Here is a 16,147-nt window from a genome sequence, read left to right as displayed (position 1 = left end):
CTAACAGGGTTCTCCTTGAGTCGAGGCCAACAAGAAAGAGAGGCAATCTTGATAGGCACGTCTCCGGGAGTTTGGCTTGCTGGAACTAGGCAGCAGATAAACTTACTAGGGGATAGATGAATGGATCAACGAGGACGAGGATTCGGTGTATTCGGCATCGTATCAGGGTCCAGATGCGTAGCCAGCAGGCTAAGCACAAGAAGGGAAAGGAATGTGCATAGACCATCAATTTGAGAATGGCTGGCAAATAGTGGTCGCGTGAGGTTTGTTCGGTGGTTAGTTCTTTACCGAGAACTCAGAAGTAATCTCGAGCCAGGGTTGTCTGTGAGCGGTAAGAAACGGCTTGCTTGGTTGGCGGCCGGTTAGTCAAAACGACAGAAAGATAAGGATGGCTTCGGTCAAGCTTTTGGGACGAATACATGGGACAAGTGCTACGGTGCATTACTACCAGTCATGGTATTTGGTCAACATCACCCTCTTGGCACAAGGAGCCAATTGAACGTTCATGTTTTCAACCTCTTCGGATAGCAGTCGAGAGCCAGGCGCAATCAAGGAGACGAGGCAAGGAACTGAGTTGTCTCGGTCTGGGCTGGAATCTGCTTATAAGCATATCCTGCTGGTTCCCGTTCTAGACGGAGGTGACCTGGACTCGATACGACCGTGGGGTAGTTTCTCAGGCAGTTTGTTTCAATGACTCAACAATCAATGGATCTGGACAAAATGTGACCAAAAAAATTCCCAGTTCGCACGTGTGGCAGTTAGTGAGTTGTTCTTGTGCTGTGCAACACGACGTTTCGTTTCTCGGCTCTTCGTGGTGGGTTGATAAGATGTGTCCAGCCGACTTGCGGCTCGTGAAGTGATCAACAGTTTCAGCCAAATCCTTCATTTCAGACTCTGACAGTTCGAAATAGCCGGAACAAAGGGGTTCCTGCAAGCAATGCCCGAACTTTGTAGAAAAGATGAAACAGATCGAGCCGGGAGACGCGGCGGGTCAATTGAAGGATTTCCAGGACAGGAGATGGTCCGATATTTCAATGTCGACATCGGGAGTTGGAAAGAGGTGATTGTCTCCATACTCGGCAACTCAAGACCAATTCCAGTCAATTGACTTTGGGAAGATCAAAGGTTGCAGGCGCTTAGTCCGTGAAGGCCGAATTGCTAGGAAAGTGGTCGACGGCCCCAGGATTGCACCATCGCAAGCTGACAAGGCGTTATGGCACTAAGGGAAATGCGCTTGGTGTGTCCCAAGTAATGCCTTTGCCGGTGTTGGCGTATATTCCCATAGCCTCACAACAACACATGGGTTGACAACGAAAACTGGCGCTTCAATACTCGATTGTCTAATATTTACTGATTGCTCTGCTTCGTTGTCTCATTTCCTGACCTTGGTCTCATCTCTAGCCGAACGTGTGGTCAGACGGACACCATCGACGGTGGGAGGGAGGAGAAGAATACGAAATGCGTGCGTGTCAGAACGAGCGAGGGCGGACATTTCGGATGCGTACAGACGCAGGACGTGGCGGGCGGTGGAATGGCGAGCTGATGAATGCAACAGGAGGGGATTGTCGTCTTGTGGATCGCGTGAGGGTTGTGAGAATTACCTATACAGTGACTTCACACGGTGGGGAGAGGGGTCAGTTCGCGGGGCTGTACAGTACCGTGTAGGATATCCATGCACCGTATAGACAATTCTTGGAGGTTGAATTTTTCGAGACCTTGGAGGGGAAAGGAAGTGCAGATAAAGGATGCAGGGACCGACTTATGGCGTAAGAGAGCCAGTGCGTCGTTCAGACCCGAGGACGGTGGCGCTTGAATAACCTTTACACCCACTAAAATCGAGGCCGATTCCTGAAAAGATGGTGGGACGAAGCGCATCCTTATCACTGAGGCTTGCATGCTGCATTGTCGGATTTGCACGAAACGGGGGACGACAGTAGACAAGGCTTCGACAGGCGCATGTGGGGAAGATGAAGGCGACCAGTACGACGGACGGCATGTGCGTGCGTTGAGACTGATGTATCAACACCACGACGATGTTATAAGTTGAACGCCAAGATGTGGGCAACGGAGATCGTGGTTCATGTGATGAATCGAAGCACGGTCATTGTTATGCTTGTTGATAGACATCGCTTCTGTTTCACGGATGAGGGTAGCACTATGCATGCCTATGACTGATAACCATCATGGAATATCATGTTGTAAAGATCTTGTCCTTGCGACTGCAAGAGCCTGCAGGAGGCTGTTGGTGAGCGTTACATATTGGTGACTTGTCAACCTGGAGCTATTGAGGACGTTGTAATGTATGATGCATGACGATGATGCTTCTCGATCATGATGGGATGGATGGAGCAGAAGTGGCTTCGCGGCTGGCGGATGATAAAGCAGAGAGTCTAAGGTAAAGGTGAGAGCCCGGGCTGGGGTAAATCTACACTAGAGTTCCAGCTGTCAATCTCTATGGGTTCTGGGCTTGGCCAGGGAAGGACTGGACAAGAATTTGATGAGCCAATCGTGGTTGGCTGATGGCCGAATCGAGTAGTCGCTTGGAACCCCTGCGCTGCCAAGACTATCCCCTTGTATTTGCATAAAGTAAAACAGACAGATCCAATGGAATCTTCATTTTGGCTGGCGATGATCAAATGACAACAGACAACTCAACAGGTATTACACGACATGAATTAATAGACAAGTATCAAGTTTGTGTGAGTCTTAATCTACACATTCGAAACAGGGTTTGAAGACCTGATGTGCAACGTTTCTACCCGTCTCTTGCGTTCTCAGTCTCACAAACGTGGGATATGCACCATCTGTGTAGTGGCATTGGCTGAAGAATCTTCGTAGACGGTTATCTACATACCGCCGCCGTATCTCAGAAGCGTAACTGGAATCAAGAAGAACACGATAGACAAAACAAGGGTAGTTAAATAAGTGAACATGTGATATGACACTCATTTCCCATATCTTCCTAAACACCATCATTTTGTAAATGGTGGTGTATTAGCCAGACATTACATTTAATTGTGTCTACGGAGAAACACAATGATACCAAGCGACAGGGTTGTAATTTCGTAAGACTGATGGCGATAACCAAAAAAGGTTATCTGAGAACGAACAATGCATACGTGTTGATCACGATCCTCGTGACTCAATTTGTGTTCATGATAAAACTCTTGGTCCAAGACGTCGGGTTCGAGGTTGGCCTCAAGAATAAGGTGGACTTTCGGATAATTGCATGTGCTACAGCACCCATGTTCTGGAAGAAATCCGCACACGCCCCCCTAGACTCATCTTACACATCCTCTTTCTGCATGATGGGAACTCGGAAACGGTTTATTGGAATAACCCCTGGCTATTGCTGCTGCTGCTACCGTAGGAGACACACCCCTAAAGCTAAGCTACTGTGGGCCCAAAGCCAAAAAGCCCACCGCTATGAGCCGCCTCCACATCAAAAGAACTTAGACACACCCCAGCTCATTATTAACATTACTGTTCTCTCTTCTTTCTGGCTGATTGCTTTGCCTCTCAAAAGTCAAAAGATTGGCAAGATGAGACGAGACAAGACATTGTTCCCACTCCTTTTCGATTGCAAAACTTGTGGCGTCAATCACCTCACCGGTTGCTATTCCTCTTTTGGCCTCTTGTCATCGGGATATTCACATTAGTTATCTTCTTATTTCCCACCAAATACTCGCTCGCCCACGGGCATTATTCACCCTCGTGCAGATCTACTTATTTCCCCCATTCCTCCACTCTGACCCCTGTGAGATGATAAATGCATACGCCGTGTCTGTGTGCCAAGGTGTTGCCTTGCCTCTCCGTACCGTACCATCCGCTCATCGCCCACCTCCTCTAGGCTCTCACTCATTCATCTGAATCATAGCCCTAACAGGGATATCACGAGACTACTCCCTTGATAAACTAATCTAGTACCTCTCCGCATTTACCTACTCACGAGGCTTCGGGTTACAGCTGGCTAGAAGCATTAAGTCGACTTCCATGACAAACCCTAGTTAAACTCCACCCGTCGACCTACATCCTGCATATGTTTTGTATCTATTTAACCACTCATCCGCACTCACCTTTTTACCTTTCGACACTTCCTCACTAAACCCTCCTCTTTCAATACTTCTTTTCTTCAAGCACACGTCTCTAGATACCCATTTCCAGTGTTTGAAAGCATCAAGCTATCTCAGGAGATTCACACCAAGACCTCGTATTCTACCATCCTCTAAATTGAGCCAAGTAACAATGGCTCCCGATCTCAACTCCCTCCCTCCCTCTAATGGAGAGGGCATGGCTGCTCCTCAGCTCTCTTCAGAGTCTGAGACACCCAACATCCTCTTTATCATGGCCGATCAACTGGCTGCTCCTCAACTCAAGATGTACAACCCCAACTCTCAGATCAAGACACCAAACCTCGACCGTCTTGCTTCAACTGCTGTCCAGTTCGACTCTGCTTACTGCCCCTCACCACTCTGCGCTCCCTCGCGCATGAGTTTGATCAGTGGCCAACTACCTATGAAGATTGGTGCTTACGACAACGCTGCCCAGATTGGCTCTGATGTGCCAACTTATGCCCACTACCTCCGTTCCAAAGGTTACCACACTGCTCTTGCTGGAAAGATGCACTTCATCGGTGACCAACTTCACGGTTACGAACAGCGACTTACCAGTGATATCTACCCTGGTGACTTTGGTTGGGCTGTGAACTGGGATGAGCCTGACACCCGCCTTGAGTGGTACCACAACGCCAGCTCCATTCTCCAAGCTGGTCCCTGTGGCCGAAGCAACCAGCTCGACTACGATGAGGAGGTCATGTTCAAGAGCACTCAATACCTTTGGGATCACGTTCGAGAGGGACCTAAGAAGCGACCTTTCGCACTGACTGTTTCGCTTACTCACCCACACGACCCTTACACCATCACCAAGAAGTACTGGAACCTGTATGAGGATGTCGACATCGCCCTACCTGAGGTGAAGATGAACAAGGAAGACCTTGATGCCCACAGCCAACGCCTTCTCAAGGTCTGCGACCTTTGGGACCAGGACTTTTCAGAGGAGCAGATCAAGCGCGCCAAGCGAGCTTACTACGGCTCAGTGAGCTATGTTGACGACTGCATCGGTCGCCTTCTTGAGACACTCGAGGATGCGGGTCTGGCCGAGAACACCATTGTCATCTTCAGCGGCGACCACGGCGACATGCTGGGTGAGCGTGGACTCTGGTACAAGATGAGCTACTTCGAGTCATCTGTTCGAGTTCCCATGTTGATCAACTACCCCAAGCGATTCACTCCCCACCGCGTCACTCAAAACGTTTCAACTCTCGATCTTCTACCAACGATCTGCGACTTGGTTGGCACTAAGCCATCACCCTACTTGCCAATGGATGGAATCAGCATGCTACCGCATCTCGAAGGCCGCGAGGGCCACGACACTGTTATCGCAGAGTACACTGGTGAAGGTACTGTTCGCCCTATGATGATGATCCGACGAGGCGATTGGAAGTACATCACCTGCCCAGCTGATGAGCCTCAACTTTACAACCTTGCACGCGACCCTAAGGAATTGGACAACCTCGCACGTTTCAGAAAGATTGCACCACAGACACCCGAGCAGGAGGAAGCCAAGGAAGTCTTCCACAAGTTCGAGGCCGAGGCCCATGCTCGCTGGGACTTTGATGAGATCACCGAGAAGGTTCTTCTATCTCAACGCACACGACGAGTTGTGTGGGACGCTCTCAAGGAGGGTGAGTTCACTAGCTGGGACTTCAACCCCGATGATGATGGCAGGAAGAAGTAAGTGGATAATCCAAACCCTCCCCACAAGTGATTGATGCGCCGGAAAGCCACGAAATCACATCATCGCATAGTTTAAGACGTGCTAACGCCATACGCCGCAGGTACATCCGCTCCACCATCCCTCTTGATGATCTGGAACGCCGAGCTCGTTATCCATTTGTCGATGCCAATGGATACGAGAGCAAGGCTGTATCCCATGTTCGCAACAGCTAAATTTCACACCCCAAAATCTTATGAGCTATGACCGAGGTATCTTTTTGATTCGGCGTTTTTCACTTTAGCGGTTATTCTTGATGTTATTACAGCATGGAAGATGTTGAATTTATGAACACTTTTTCGCATCAAGCATAGCCAGCTATGATTTCTTGTATTTAAATTGATGAAAAGCCATAAATTGATTGAATGAAACTCTAATGAGCTTAAGAACTTCTGGTGTACCTTTCGGCCTACCAGTCAATCTAATTCTGTAGCTTAGAAACTTTCAGCAACGTCGAGCTGATATCAAGCTAGTAGCTGTTTATGACGATTATCAATCAGTATCATTTCGTATTATCAGATTACTATGAGCTGCGAGAAACATCCAGCCAATAACTTGGGTGTCCAATTCATTCACAATTCCAATAATATCACAAATGTCATCCTCCGAAACAGCGGAGTGTCGGTTTCCGGGCCCGATGCGGCCGATCGCCCTGTAAGATCGACGTCGCTACGGCGGCATCCACGGAGCTTGTCATGTAAGCGCAGATTGTGTGATTTTGGCGCTGATGTCGCAAAATGGCCCATGACGTTGATGAAATTATCAGAATCTGGGGTGAGTGGAGAGATCTCCGCTTGTTTCAGGGTCTAGGTGTTCTATTAAAAAGTTCCGTACGGAGTAGGGTGGTGATATAAGGGGAGGCTTTTGTGCCTGAACTGCCAGGCTTGATATTTGAGCTGAGCTTTGGGGAAGCTCCGCTACACCGAGCTCGGTGTGCGGTGACGGACGCGCTTTGTTCTGGAAGCTTTGAAATGCCCCGCGTCAAACCCGAATTTCTTTTACCAACATCCAATACTTTAATTACCAAGCATCAAGCGTACTTCCTTTGGAGTAGCATTGGCTATCGTCATCGTGTATTTTGCAGCATCATTCGTCAGCTGCAGACCATTTGCGACCAGCAGAAACGACAATCAACATCCTACCACTTCCGGCGGAGGCATCATGGCCACTCTTAATCTGGATGACGATGAGCTCAAAGCTCTTGAACAGACACTGAGCAAGGTAGCTCAGCTGTCCAGCAGTGTGCAGAGCTTCAGGCAGGATCTACTGAAGAGCAATCCTCTGCCACCTCCGTATGCCTCTACACCGCAGTGCGCCATCGTTAGACAGCAGCTAATACATCCCACTAGAAAATCAATTCAAGCTTCAGCCAAAATTCTTCAAAAGAATCTCAAGTCGCTTCTAGAGAGCACGAACGAAAATGCAGACCTCTTCAATCGCATGGCCATCCGTCCATCGACGAATTACCCTGGCCGAACCCAAGAAAACGTACTTCTCCAACTCCTGCGCAAGAAACTCGAACCCGACGTCGAAGAATTCGTCAGTCAGGGTCTCGAAACAGCACGACTCGCTACACCCGAGGGTCTGGAATCTCTAGAACAAATCTGGCGCGAATTGCGAAGTTGGCTCTCGGATCGGGTAATTCACTTCATATCGACCGAAAACAGCGATCCCTATACGGCGGAAGAACGTGCAAATGGGGTTAAAAACGTACGCACTGGTCTACGAAGGCCTATAGATGACGATGAAGAAGAAGAGGACGAGGAGGAAGGCGACGAAGAGGAAGATGATGAAGAGCCAGAGAAACCAGAGATCCCGGAAGTCAAGGTGCGAGGAGCGGAACCAGAGACATTGCTTTGGTTTGCGGCACGGGGAGACTTTGAGGTGCCGCGCAACGTTGAGTATGAGCGCAAAGTGGATGTCTACAAGGGACTTCAAGGTATCAACATACCACCCAGTGACCAACAGCAACAACCTCAGCAAGGGTTTGTTCCTTCATGAGCAAGTGATCTGATGGTCAAACTCAGAGGCGTTGTGGCATTCTGCCATCAGGTTGGCAAACTATTTTAGCTCGAAGGCGTTTTGAAGGATTGCGAGTGAGTGGTTTTGTGTTGATATACCCAGTTTAGTAGTGAGATAAGCTGACGGCTGTTTAGGTCTGATGCGTTAGGATAGCAGTATCTAGTCGGCGATCACAGACGGCTTTCGAGTCCTAATATCGCTTCGACTGTACAGTTTGAAAGCAGTGCATTATACAGTCTTATTACGAAACTTCTCCACAATACTCTATACGAATATCTCGGCACTTTGCTTCATGATCAGACTGAGAACAGGACATCTCAGCTCGAGTTGGAGACATTGAAAACCAATTGGTATTCTAAGCTGACCTCATTCCAATTCTCATCCTCAATTCTATGTAGATATTAGCTTCAAGCTAGAGCTTCATCGCGCCAAGCCCAGGTTGTCCAGTAAGCTGACCTGAAGTCGGCTGTGGCCGATTCGCGCGTGCATCTGCATCAATCATTCGTCGCCATGCTCAGCCATGTCGTCACTCAAACGTCCTCAGCGTCAAAGCTACCCATTCCCCGCGTTTTTGACAGCACATGGCTTGAGCTCACGAGACTGTGGCATTGAGAAAAATATCGGGACAATTAATAACCTTATCTGAGCGTCGTGCTTTCTGGCACTGCGGAATATTGGAGACATGATGGGCTACTTATACATCTGTGAGGAGAAGCTGGACTGAACATCATCTCGTCATCATCATTCCCTGAGCTGCCATCTTCACGCAATTCACGCTCCGTGATGATGGCTTCTTATCAATTATGTTGCCACGGCGCTGGCATGCCTCCTGATACATATACCCATATCTCAGAAGCGTCTCAACCGCATATGGAAATCGTGCCGATCAATGAAGCCATACCACGCTCGATGCCACGCTTCGCGACCGAAAAAGCTGACAACAAACTCACCTTCCTATCATTGCCTCTCGAAATTCGACTTCATATTTACCACTGGCTTCACCTCATGTGTCCAGTTCGCCACGCACAGCTTGCACCATGGTATCCAACCCCAGTGCATTGCCAATACATTCTTCAGACAGTCGATACAGATACTTCATCTAAAGAGGATAAAGCGAATCGTGACGAGCAAAACGACCTGGGGCTGTTATCGCCATACCGTCCCCTCTCGGGTCTTCCAACGAGTCTCCTTCGCACGAACCGCCAGATTTACAGCGAAGCACGTCTTTTACCATTCACACAGAACGAGTTTGTCTTTGTAAACTGGTTCGCATCAGGCCTCTGGGCCGCCCGTGCCTTCACTCGAGCTCTAGCTCCATGGCAGCGAGGTTCTCTCCGTTATGTTCGGTTGGAAGTACTTGCACGAGACGTAGTGGTCGGAGGTGCAGGTCGTGAGGAATGGCGCGCCTTGTGTACTGAATGGGCATCTGGAGTCAGAGGACTTCGGATGAAGATGGTTCTCGGAGCGAGTACATCGGTGGTGACGGGCCCCGCGTTCGGAGGCGGAGTGGGGCGTAGGGCCGAGGCGGCACGGCGATGGGTCGGCGAGGGACTTGCCCTGATGGAACGACTGGAGAGGGTTGAGATGGAGGTTGTGGCGAGAGAGATGAGCGATTTGGACAAGCTTGAGTGGTGTGAGACGCTGCAAGCAGAGTTGAGGGAGGCAGGGCTGGGAAGAATTGTAGTTGTTTGTACGGAAAAGGTACAGGAGAAGATGGAATGGATCAAGAGTGATGTTGGGTGGAGAAACCCGGAGACGGAAGTTGGAGCTGTCACGACGGCTTTGGCAGATAACATGATAGCGGAAAGGTCTACGAGAGCTCGTGCATAATTGTTTGCTTGGGCATGATGGTTCATGAGTTATGTCATGACGGAGTTCTTGCTGGCCAAGATTGGCTATCTGCATTGGCATTGGTATAGCACTGTATCACGGAGTTCAAGTCTACGAAATTGAGCTAGGGACTACATAGTATTGGTAGCATTGGAGTTGGCACCTGTCTTTTGTACTATACTGAGAATGATATACCTACAAATGCCGTTTCTGCCCTCCAGTAACCTGTTGATACCCATCGTGTCATGTAAATGATATTACAAATACTCCGATGAATAGGACGATGTCACAAGAAACAACACTTTGGCTTGTACAATCGGAAATAGCCCAATCCAATTCCAAGTTTCAACATCTGACCGTTGACGACCGTTCCACAAAGCAAAGTGTAACACCCAGAACAAAGGCTGCTTCCACACCGCATACAACAGCAAATCCGAGGCTATTCGAGGCATATCTAGGCTAAATGCCGAGGATATCCACGAATCAGATAAGAAAAAGTGACGATGAATAACAGTAATAATTACATATGATAAGCAAATGGCGCTGTAGTAAGCCCGGGACAATAATTAGGACGCCTTTCTACCCCATGTGACTTCGCGCGAGTCTCGCCAGACTGTGCCGCATGAGTCACGTACTGTAGTAGCACTGCAAACGCGGAGTCAAACTTTCTTTTATCTCTGAGCGATAACGGGGGGGAATTTGTTCGACTGTGTTAGTAATACTCCGTGTGTTTCTTCTTTATAAATGTTGTTTGAATCAAGTTGAATCCTTCAAGCCTCATTCTTTTGTTGAAGTTGGCATCCAATTGGCGATTACTGAACCCCGCCTCCACACGGCGCAGTATCGAAACCTCCACCTCGAGTTTCGTGTGTTGCGAAACGGCGTTTTGAACTGAGAATCGAAACTCTGCTTACGAATCTCGTCACCATTGAAACTCGTCGTCACACCGTCCAATTGAATCGTTCTTTCATTCGCAATCATGGAGGCCAGGTGTCAATGTGGTTCAGTGACCTTCAAGACTCCCCTCCCTCAGCCTCTGGCGCTCTACATCTGCCACTGCGATGCTTGTAGACGACAAACAGGTTCAGCGTTTGGCACTTCTGCCATCTTTCCTCGATTTGAGTTGCCTGACACGGATCTACTGAGCGTTTACAGGTAGGAAACAACTGTTTGGTGTTACGAGCTGGACTAACTCGCTTGGGGCATTATAGTCGACCTACAGCCTCAGGACATCAACTTTACTGGTAGGTGTTTTAGAAGCCTCATGTTTGTTTGACTGGGCGCTAATTGTTACAAACAGCTACTTCTGTCGCAAATGCGGAACTCGTCTTATTCACTCAACGCCTGTACGTAATCGCATCTTGGCTTACTACCTGCTCATCTCATACTGACCCAATCTAGTCAAAAAACGTCATCTCCGTGAAAGGAGGATGTCTTGATGGCCTGGACTGGAAGCGAGCGATTCATATCTGGACCAAGACGGCCATGGTTCCTATTCCCGAAGGTTCTGAAACGCACTCTGAAGAGTCCGGCTATACGGACTATGGATCAACTCAGGAGGAGCTGGATCAGCCTGGTGATCTTGTTGGAAGCTCGGGTTGTAACATGCCTGTTAGTCAACGGGCCTCGAGCTCTGCTGGGGTGAATGGTGATGATAACATGAGTGGATGAGTATGATGGGATGAATTATGGCGTTGGTGAGTCTTGATGAGGCAGATTGTGGGTTTTGGAGTTGAAACATGTCACCTGGTGAGAGCATTAGGATGTGATATCATGGGAATAGGCGCAATAAACGAGTAGCATATTCATAGTATGAAATGATGAGTTGTGTTTTGAGGAGTTTTCTTAGTCATGATAGCTATTCTAGGGGAGGCAAGAAAACTAAGAATCTCCATCACAAGTATAAAAAAAAACCTTGGTAAGTTTGGGATAGACTTTGGCAACTTTAGTATATACTTAGTAGGTCTTTAGACTAGTTATTTTGGCACCCTTATCATATGTCAGAAGTTGTCCTCCTCTCTGAGGCTATGTTGCGGTAAACAGCCAAGTGAATACGTATGTTGGTGATGGACCTGTGTTAGTGGGCTTATTACTGCTTAGGTATTGACAAGGTCATGGTAATTTACTTGGCCTGTTTAGAAGCCTAATGGCACAATCCCTTGTTAAAATTGTAACCGTATATTTGCAACGGCATTGCCTTTAACCTTTCCCCAATAATGACGTGCATCTATCATCATCCCTGTATATTATCGCTGTAAGTTTATTGAGCACCAACAAGTCAAAGAGTTTCTTTTAACAGCACTCAGCACGGATATCTTACAGTTCATACGCAGATTCCATAGACTCAGCCTTATTCTGTAAGTAAATTGATCAATTAATTAAAAGCTGTCAACTCGAAACTTGACGTCTATTAGCTTCCGGTAGTGTAATCAAACGAGGCCTCTTGAATGGCTCTTGGCACTTCGGCCGATACACTCAAAGTAGCGAGGTCGGGCCCCCCTCCCGAAACCTCGGATGAACAAGGGGTGCTTCAGTTGCGTCTCGCTATTGATGGAGAATTCTGGGCATTTTTCGCTTTGTTTTTACCATGGTAATTCGCTCTCGAGAATGGCCTCTTTTTCATGAGGTATAAGACCACAGCGGGAGAGACCGTTTTGTGATACTTTGCTGTACCTGCATTTTGGCCGCCAAGATGGCCGCTCCGTTGACTCTCTTGTGATTACATTGCAGAAGCGCATTGTCTGTCGAGCGCTTACTAAAACTTCCTTGATATTATCGCAACATATCTCGTCTCGGTAACTATTGCCAAGTCCCGGCAAACGGTGGTGCCTTGATTAGCCCCCTTTAGTCCCATCTTGACAGGTAGTGCCAAGTCTTTTGATGAAGACTTTGATATTGAGCTGAGCTGTCGGGATATGGTCATCAAACCGCGAGTTTATATTCAATTTCGATAAAGTTATCAACTAGCAAGCTTACAATGCAGATCATGAACCTGGTCTTTCAGTCATCACCAAATAATATGCCTGATTCCCTCAAACTCCTTGTCGCGATAGCGTCTTTTTACCCCTGAACCTTAGCTCATCCCCAAACTCCAACCCTAGCTCGTCCTAACCCCAAGCGTCACAAGTCTCCGTTTGAGCCTCAGATTCCAGAACCATGATGCACCAAAACGTGCCCCTGCTTCGTCTGCGACGGTGTGTGCGGCGGCGAGGCGCGGCTTGACTTGGGTCTGAAGAAACCTGAATCATCCCATTTCTCTTCTCCCCCCCCCTCCCTTTGCTTCTGACCTTTTTTTGAATTCTGAATTGTGTTGTTGTGTTGTGTTGATTGTTTTCTATCCGTCGTGACCTTGTCAATCGCTCGCTCTTTCATTGATTGACTTTGCAAGTTTGGTGCTGCCCGGGCTTTGGACTCGGCGGTGCTATACCTATCGTCACGGCTTCTCTTCTTGTTCTGCCCCGGGCAATCATTCTTTTACTGTCCCTTTGACTGAACGACTTTTAATACCTACTCGACATATCATCTCCGAGATTTAATCGCTATTGTCGAACTGTTATATCTGTCGCTCTTTACAACTGGACCGTAAAAACTCATAAACAGCTGGACTGTTGGAACATTCACTCACTACACCAAATCGAATTCCGAAAGTTATTGGGGAGCTTGGGTCATCATGAAGTTGTTGCTTTGGCTTACCGCCGCCCATGTTGCGCAGGTGAGGGATACTGGACTTACACCGAGATACTACAAAGTCAAGAGACTGACTTTGACTCGAATAGGCCGCGGGAAGACATGGGATAATGAAAAAGAGGCAGGCAGAGGTTGAGGGGGTTGCACATGCACTCAAGTTCGAAGGGTGGGTCAAGCCACAAAACACTGAAGCCTGGTTTTCAGTATTAACAAATCTCTAGACTGAGGTTGTCTTATATCACCGAAACTGAAACTGCCACTCAAAAAGTTACCGAGACAGAGACGGCGACTGTTGTTCAGACTGTTCAAGGCGAGGCTGAAGCTGCTGCTGGCGAGGTTGTGACTGTTACCATCAACGCACCTCCAGTTACTGTCACCGAAACCAAGACTGAAGTCGTCAACCAAGTCCAAACTCAATATGTCACTCAGGTCCAGGTTATGACTCAATATGTTACCCAGGTCGCACCAGCACCTCCTGTAAGTAGTATGAAAACATTTCGAGAGACCTCTATGCTAACTGAACGACTTCTAGCCTGTCGTTGAAACTATTACTCAGGCTGTAAGTCCCATAGCTTGTATCCTTCAGCTGTTACTAACTCCTCTAAGCAACTTGTTACAGTGATCATTCCAGGAGAAGCACCAGTAAGTTCTTGTGGTCAAAACTCATATCTAATACTGACTCAACCCAGGCGCCTGTTACTGTGATTCACACCGTGCAAGCCCCCGCAGAGTCTGATGATGCTCTTGGTCGAAAGTTCAACCCTGGTGTCACTACGATCCCCATTCCCGAGAGCCTTTTGCCCAAGACGACACTCGCATCGGATCCCTTTGCTGTGGTTGGACCAATCAGATCGGAAACTATTGTTCCTCAGCAACCTTCCAGCATCGTCAACCCTGTTGAGAATCCTGCCCCCACGGCGATTGCTCCTCAAGAGCCCAGTTCTGTTGAGCAGCCCGCCACGACTCAGGTTGCACCAGTAGAACCTAGTTCTATCGAGAAGCCTGCGACGACACGACCCGTAGTCTCCGAACAATCTACTGCGTCTGCTGCGCAACCTGCTACGACGGAGTCCACCGCTCCTCAGCAGCCTGTCAGTTCCATCGAAGAACCCATGGTTGAAGCTTCCTCCACACAAGGAGGACAACAGACATATGCTCCTTCAATGGAACTCGGCAACATGGGCCCCGACACTACAGGAAGACTCGCACAGCCCGCTCTCGACGGAACCAAGCCCACGACGACTGCCAACGCCGAGTCAGCTTCCAGGACACGAGCCCCTATCGACCTGTCCGACCCCTCAAAGCTCAGCAGCGCGCTCAACCTGGGCAACTTGGTTGGAGGAAACGGTGGCCTCAAGGCTCGCGCCACTGGCACGCCATGAGTCTATGGTTGAAATGCGTTGGAGACGATGATGTGAATGGTAAAAACTTTGAGACGGACTTGGGGGTTTCTTTCGAATGGGCATTCGTGCTCGTAATGTTGTAGCTAGTCTTATAATAATGTGAGCAAGTCTCCAGAGCATACAAGTCAGCTTGTGCATCTATCTATGGGTATCATGATGCCATGCTGTCTACCTATCCGCGTCCCAGAGCGCCAATCTCAAATTTCTTATTCCTTCTCACTTGCTGCATTCCTCGTGGCCAGCTTCATCTTCTTGGCCTGCCGTTTACTGATCTGCTGTGTATCCTCCTCGCCAGTCTTTCGCTTTTGATTCTGATTCTGGCCCTTGCCCTTTGCTTTTTTTCCGTCCTCATTTTTTTCCGCGCCCTTTTCTTTCTCGGCCACTTCAACGATGTTGATAAACACCCTTGAAACCATTCCTCTTGATGCCCTCATTCACCACAACAGATCGAGGCACTTCACCAAAACCTTGAAAGCCTTTCTCAATTGCTTAACCCTCCCATAAAATTGAGCATGTTTATCACATCCGGCAGGCGCTCGTAAAAGATAGCGCATTCTTGGCTTCGCTGCTAATCATGATGCCCCTGCCGCGTGTCGCCCGGATGAGACTTTGCAAGTTTGAGATAAACCTTGGGCGCCCTCGGTCATCGCCATTGATTACTTGGCCGTAGCAGACCTCAAAGCGGATGCCACGGTTAATAGCAGCCATGCATGGTTTCGGCTTAAGATGAAATGGCAAGTCCTGCGTCAAGTCGAGTGATATGATGGGTACGTCGAGCGTGAGACAAGCATTCTGAAAAGCCTTATCCGTCAGTGGACGGGCCGCGATGATGTCGTATGTTGAGATGAGCGATGGGATGCGGTAGTTGTTTGCTGAAGGGTCTGAGAGAGGAAGAGTCGCGCGGTGGAGGATATTTGGAAGCTTGGAGCCTGGCTTGGGTTCTATCGTTGGGAAGGGCGCGGTGTTGTTGGCGGGAAGCGGTAGCGTGAGCGTGTGGTTCAGCGCGACGGTTGAGTACCCGAGTGTCGATGCGCGAGTGAGTGTTTGGAGAAGCTGTTCATCTTTGGTCGTTGGTGACCAGGCGATATTCAGATCGTAAAGCATGATGATGGATTGTGGAGGTTTATGGAAAGCTTTGCGTAGGAAGCTAGCATTTACTGCCGATTTTTTTTTTTTTGCGCCGCAAAGTTTAGGTATTTTTTAGTTACCTTCATGACCTTCACTTCACAAGTCGCAGAGGAAACGGACCGTCTTATACAGAGTCTATTGAATATCTTGATCTTTTAGAGAGTATTATATCCAACATAAGATAGATATTAAAAATAAATGAATAGTATAAAATCCAATCCCCAAGCCTCACCAGGTAGAGCATC

At 48.4% G+C, this 16,147-nt stretch overlaps 7 protein-coding genes across 7 annotated transcripts; 5 read left to right on the top strand and 2 right to left on the bottom strand.

The window, feature by feature from the left end:
• Positions 1-1,372: 1,372 nt before the first annotated feature.
• Positions 1,373-1,492, bottom strand: FOXG_20482 (uncharacterized protein; the record flags this gene model as incomplete). The annotated part of the gene is made up of 1 exon (XM_018400762.1): positions 1,373-1,492. The coding sequence occupies one exon, from the start codon at positions 1,490-1,492 to the stop codon at positions 1,373-1,375; it is 120 nt and encodes a 39-aa protein (XP_018249277.1).
• A 1,977-nt stretch (positions 1,493-3,469) lies between these two features.
• FOXG_11213 (choline-sulfatase) lies at positions 3,470-6,281 on the top strand. The gene is made up of 2 exons (XM_018390752.1): positions 3,470-5,792; positions 5,897-6,281. The coding sequence occupies exons 1-2, from the start codon at positions 4,246-4,248 to the stop codon at positions 6,006-6,008; spliced, it is 1,659 nt and encodes a 552-aa protein (XP_018249276.1). The 5' UTR covers positions 3,470-4,245; the 3' UTR covers positions 6,009-6,281.
• Positions 6,282-6,993: 712 nt separating this feature from the next.
• FOXG_11212 (uncharacterized protein) lies at positions 6,994-7,833 on the top strand (the record flags this gene model as incomplete). The annotated part of the gene is made up of 2 exons (XM_018390751.1): positions 6,994-7,124; positions 7,182-7,833. 2 exons carry the CDS (start codon positions 6,994-6,996, stop codon positions 7,831-7,833), a joined length of 783 nt encoding a protein of 260 aa, XP_018249275.1.
• Positions 7,834-8,637: 804 nt separating this feature from the next.
• Positions 8,638-9,684, top strand: FOXG_11211 (uncharacterized protein; the record flags this gene model as incomplete). The annotated part of the gene is made up of 1 exon (XM_018390750.1): positions 8,638-9,684. One exon carries the CDS (start codon positions 8,638-8,640, stop codon positions 9,682-9,684), a length of 1,047 nt encoding a protein of 348 aa, XP_018249274.1.
• Positions 9,685-10,261: 577 nt separating this feature from the next.
• Positions 10,262-11,626, top strand: FOXG_11210 (uncharacterized protein). Its single transcript, XM_018390749.1, has 4 exons — positions 10,262-10,839; positions 10,896-10,928; positions 10,985-11,030; positions 11,086-11,626. The coding sequence occupies exons 1-4, from the start codon at positions 10,664-10,666 to the stop codon at positions 11,353-11,355; spliced, it is 525 nt and encodes a 174-aa protein (XP_018249273.1). The 5' UTR covers positions 10,262-10,663; the 3' UTR covers positions 11,356-11,626.
• A 1,241-nt stretch (positions 11,627-12,867) lies between these two features.
• FOXG_11209 (uncharacterized protein) lies at positions 12,868-14,901 on the top strand. Its single transcript, XM_018390748.1, has 6 exons — positions 12,868-13,396; positions 13,461-13,537; positions 13,593-13,848; positions 13,904-13,930; positions 13,978-14,013; positions 14,061-14,901. The coding sequence occupies exons 1-6, from the start codon at positions 13,355-13,357 to the stop codon at positions 14,751-14,753; spliced, it is 1,131 nt and encodes a 376-aa protein (XP_018249272.1). The 5' UTR covers positions 12,868-13,354; the 3' UTR covers positions 14,754-14,901.
• A 13-nt stretch (positions 14,902-14,914) lies between these two features.
• On the bottom strand, positions 14,915-15,878 carry FOXG_11208 (uncharacterized protein; the record flags this gene model as incomplete). The annotated part of the gene is made up of 1 exon (XM_018390747.1): positions 14,915-15,878. One exon carries the CDS (start codon positions 15,876-15,878, stop codon positions 15,294-15,296), a length of 585 nt encoding a protein of 194 aa, XP_018249271.1. The 3' UTR covers positions 14,915-15,293.
• Positions 15,879-16,147: the final 269 nt, after the last annotated feature.

The sequence above is a fragment of the Fusarium oxysporum genome, chromosome 1 (assembly GCF_000149955.1).
Source record: "Fusarium oxysporum f. sp. lycopersici 4287 chromosome 1, whole genome shotgun sequence".
NCBI classification, from domain to species: Eukaryota; Fungi; Ascomycota; class Sordariomycetes; order Hypocreales; family Nectriaceae; genus Fusarium; species Fusarium oxysporum.
This window is presented reverse-complemented; position numbering and strand designations above follow the sequence as displayed.

What these genes read in the sequence shown, in the direction of transcription:
- FOXG_11213 (XM_018390752.1), top strand. Translation starts at nt 4,246, where the DNA reads ATGGCTCCCGATCTCAACTCCCTCCCTCCCTCTAATGGAGAGGGCATG. An exon ending in GATGATGATGGCAGGAAGAA is followed by an intron (nt 5,793 to 5,896) that starts GTAAGTGGATAA and finishes CATACGCCGCAG; the next exon opens with GTACATCCGCTCCACCATCC.
- FOXG_11210 (XM_018390749.1), top strand. Translation starts at nt 10,664, where the DNA reads ATGGAGGCCAGGTGTCAATGTGGTTCAGTGACCTTCAAGACTCCCCTC. An exon ending in GATCTACTGAGCGTTTACAG is followed by an intron (nt 10,840 to 10,895) that starts GTAGGAAACAAC and finishes GGGGCATTATAG; the next exon opens with TCGACCTACAGCCTCAGGAC. An exon ending in GTCTTATTCACTCAACGCCT is followed by an intron (nt 11,031 to 11,085) that starts GTACGTAATCGC and finishes GACCCAATCTAG; the next exon opens with TCAAAAAACGTCATCTCCGT.
- FOXG_11209 (XM_018390748.1), top strand. Translation starts at nt 13,355, where the DNA reads ATGAAGTTGTTGCTTTGGCTTACCGCCGCCCATGTTGCGCAG. An exon ending in CCGCCGCCCATGTTGCGCAG is followed by an intron (nt 13,397 to 13,460) that starts GTGAGGGATACT and finishes TGACTCGAATAG; the next exon opens with GCCGCGGGAAGACATGGGAT. An exon ending in CATGCACTCAAGTTCGAAGG is followed by an intron (nt 13,538 to 13,592) that starts GTGGGTCAAGCC and finishes ACAAATCTCTAG; the next exon opens with ACTGAGGTTGTCTTATATCA.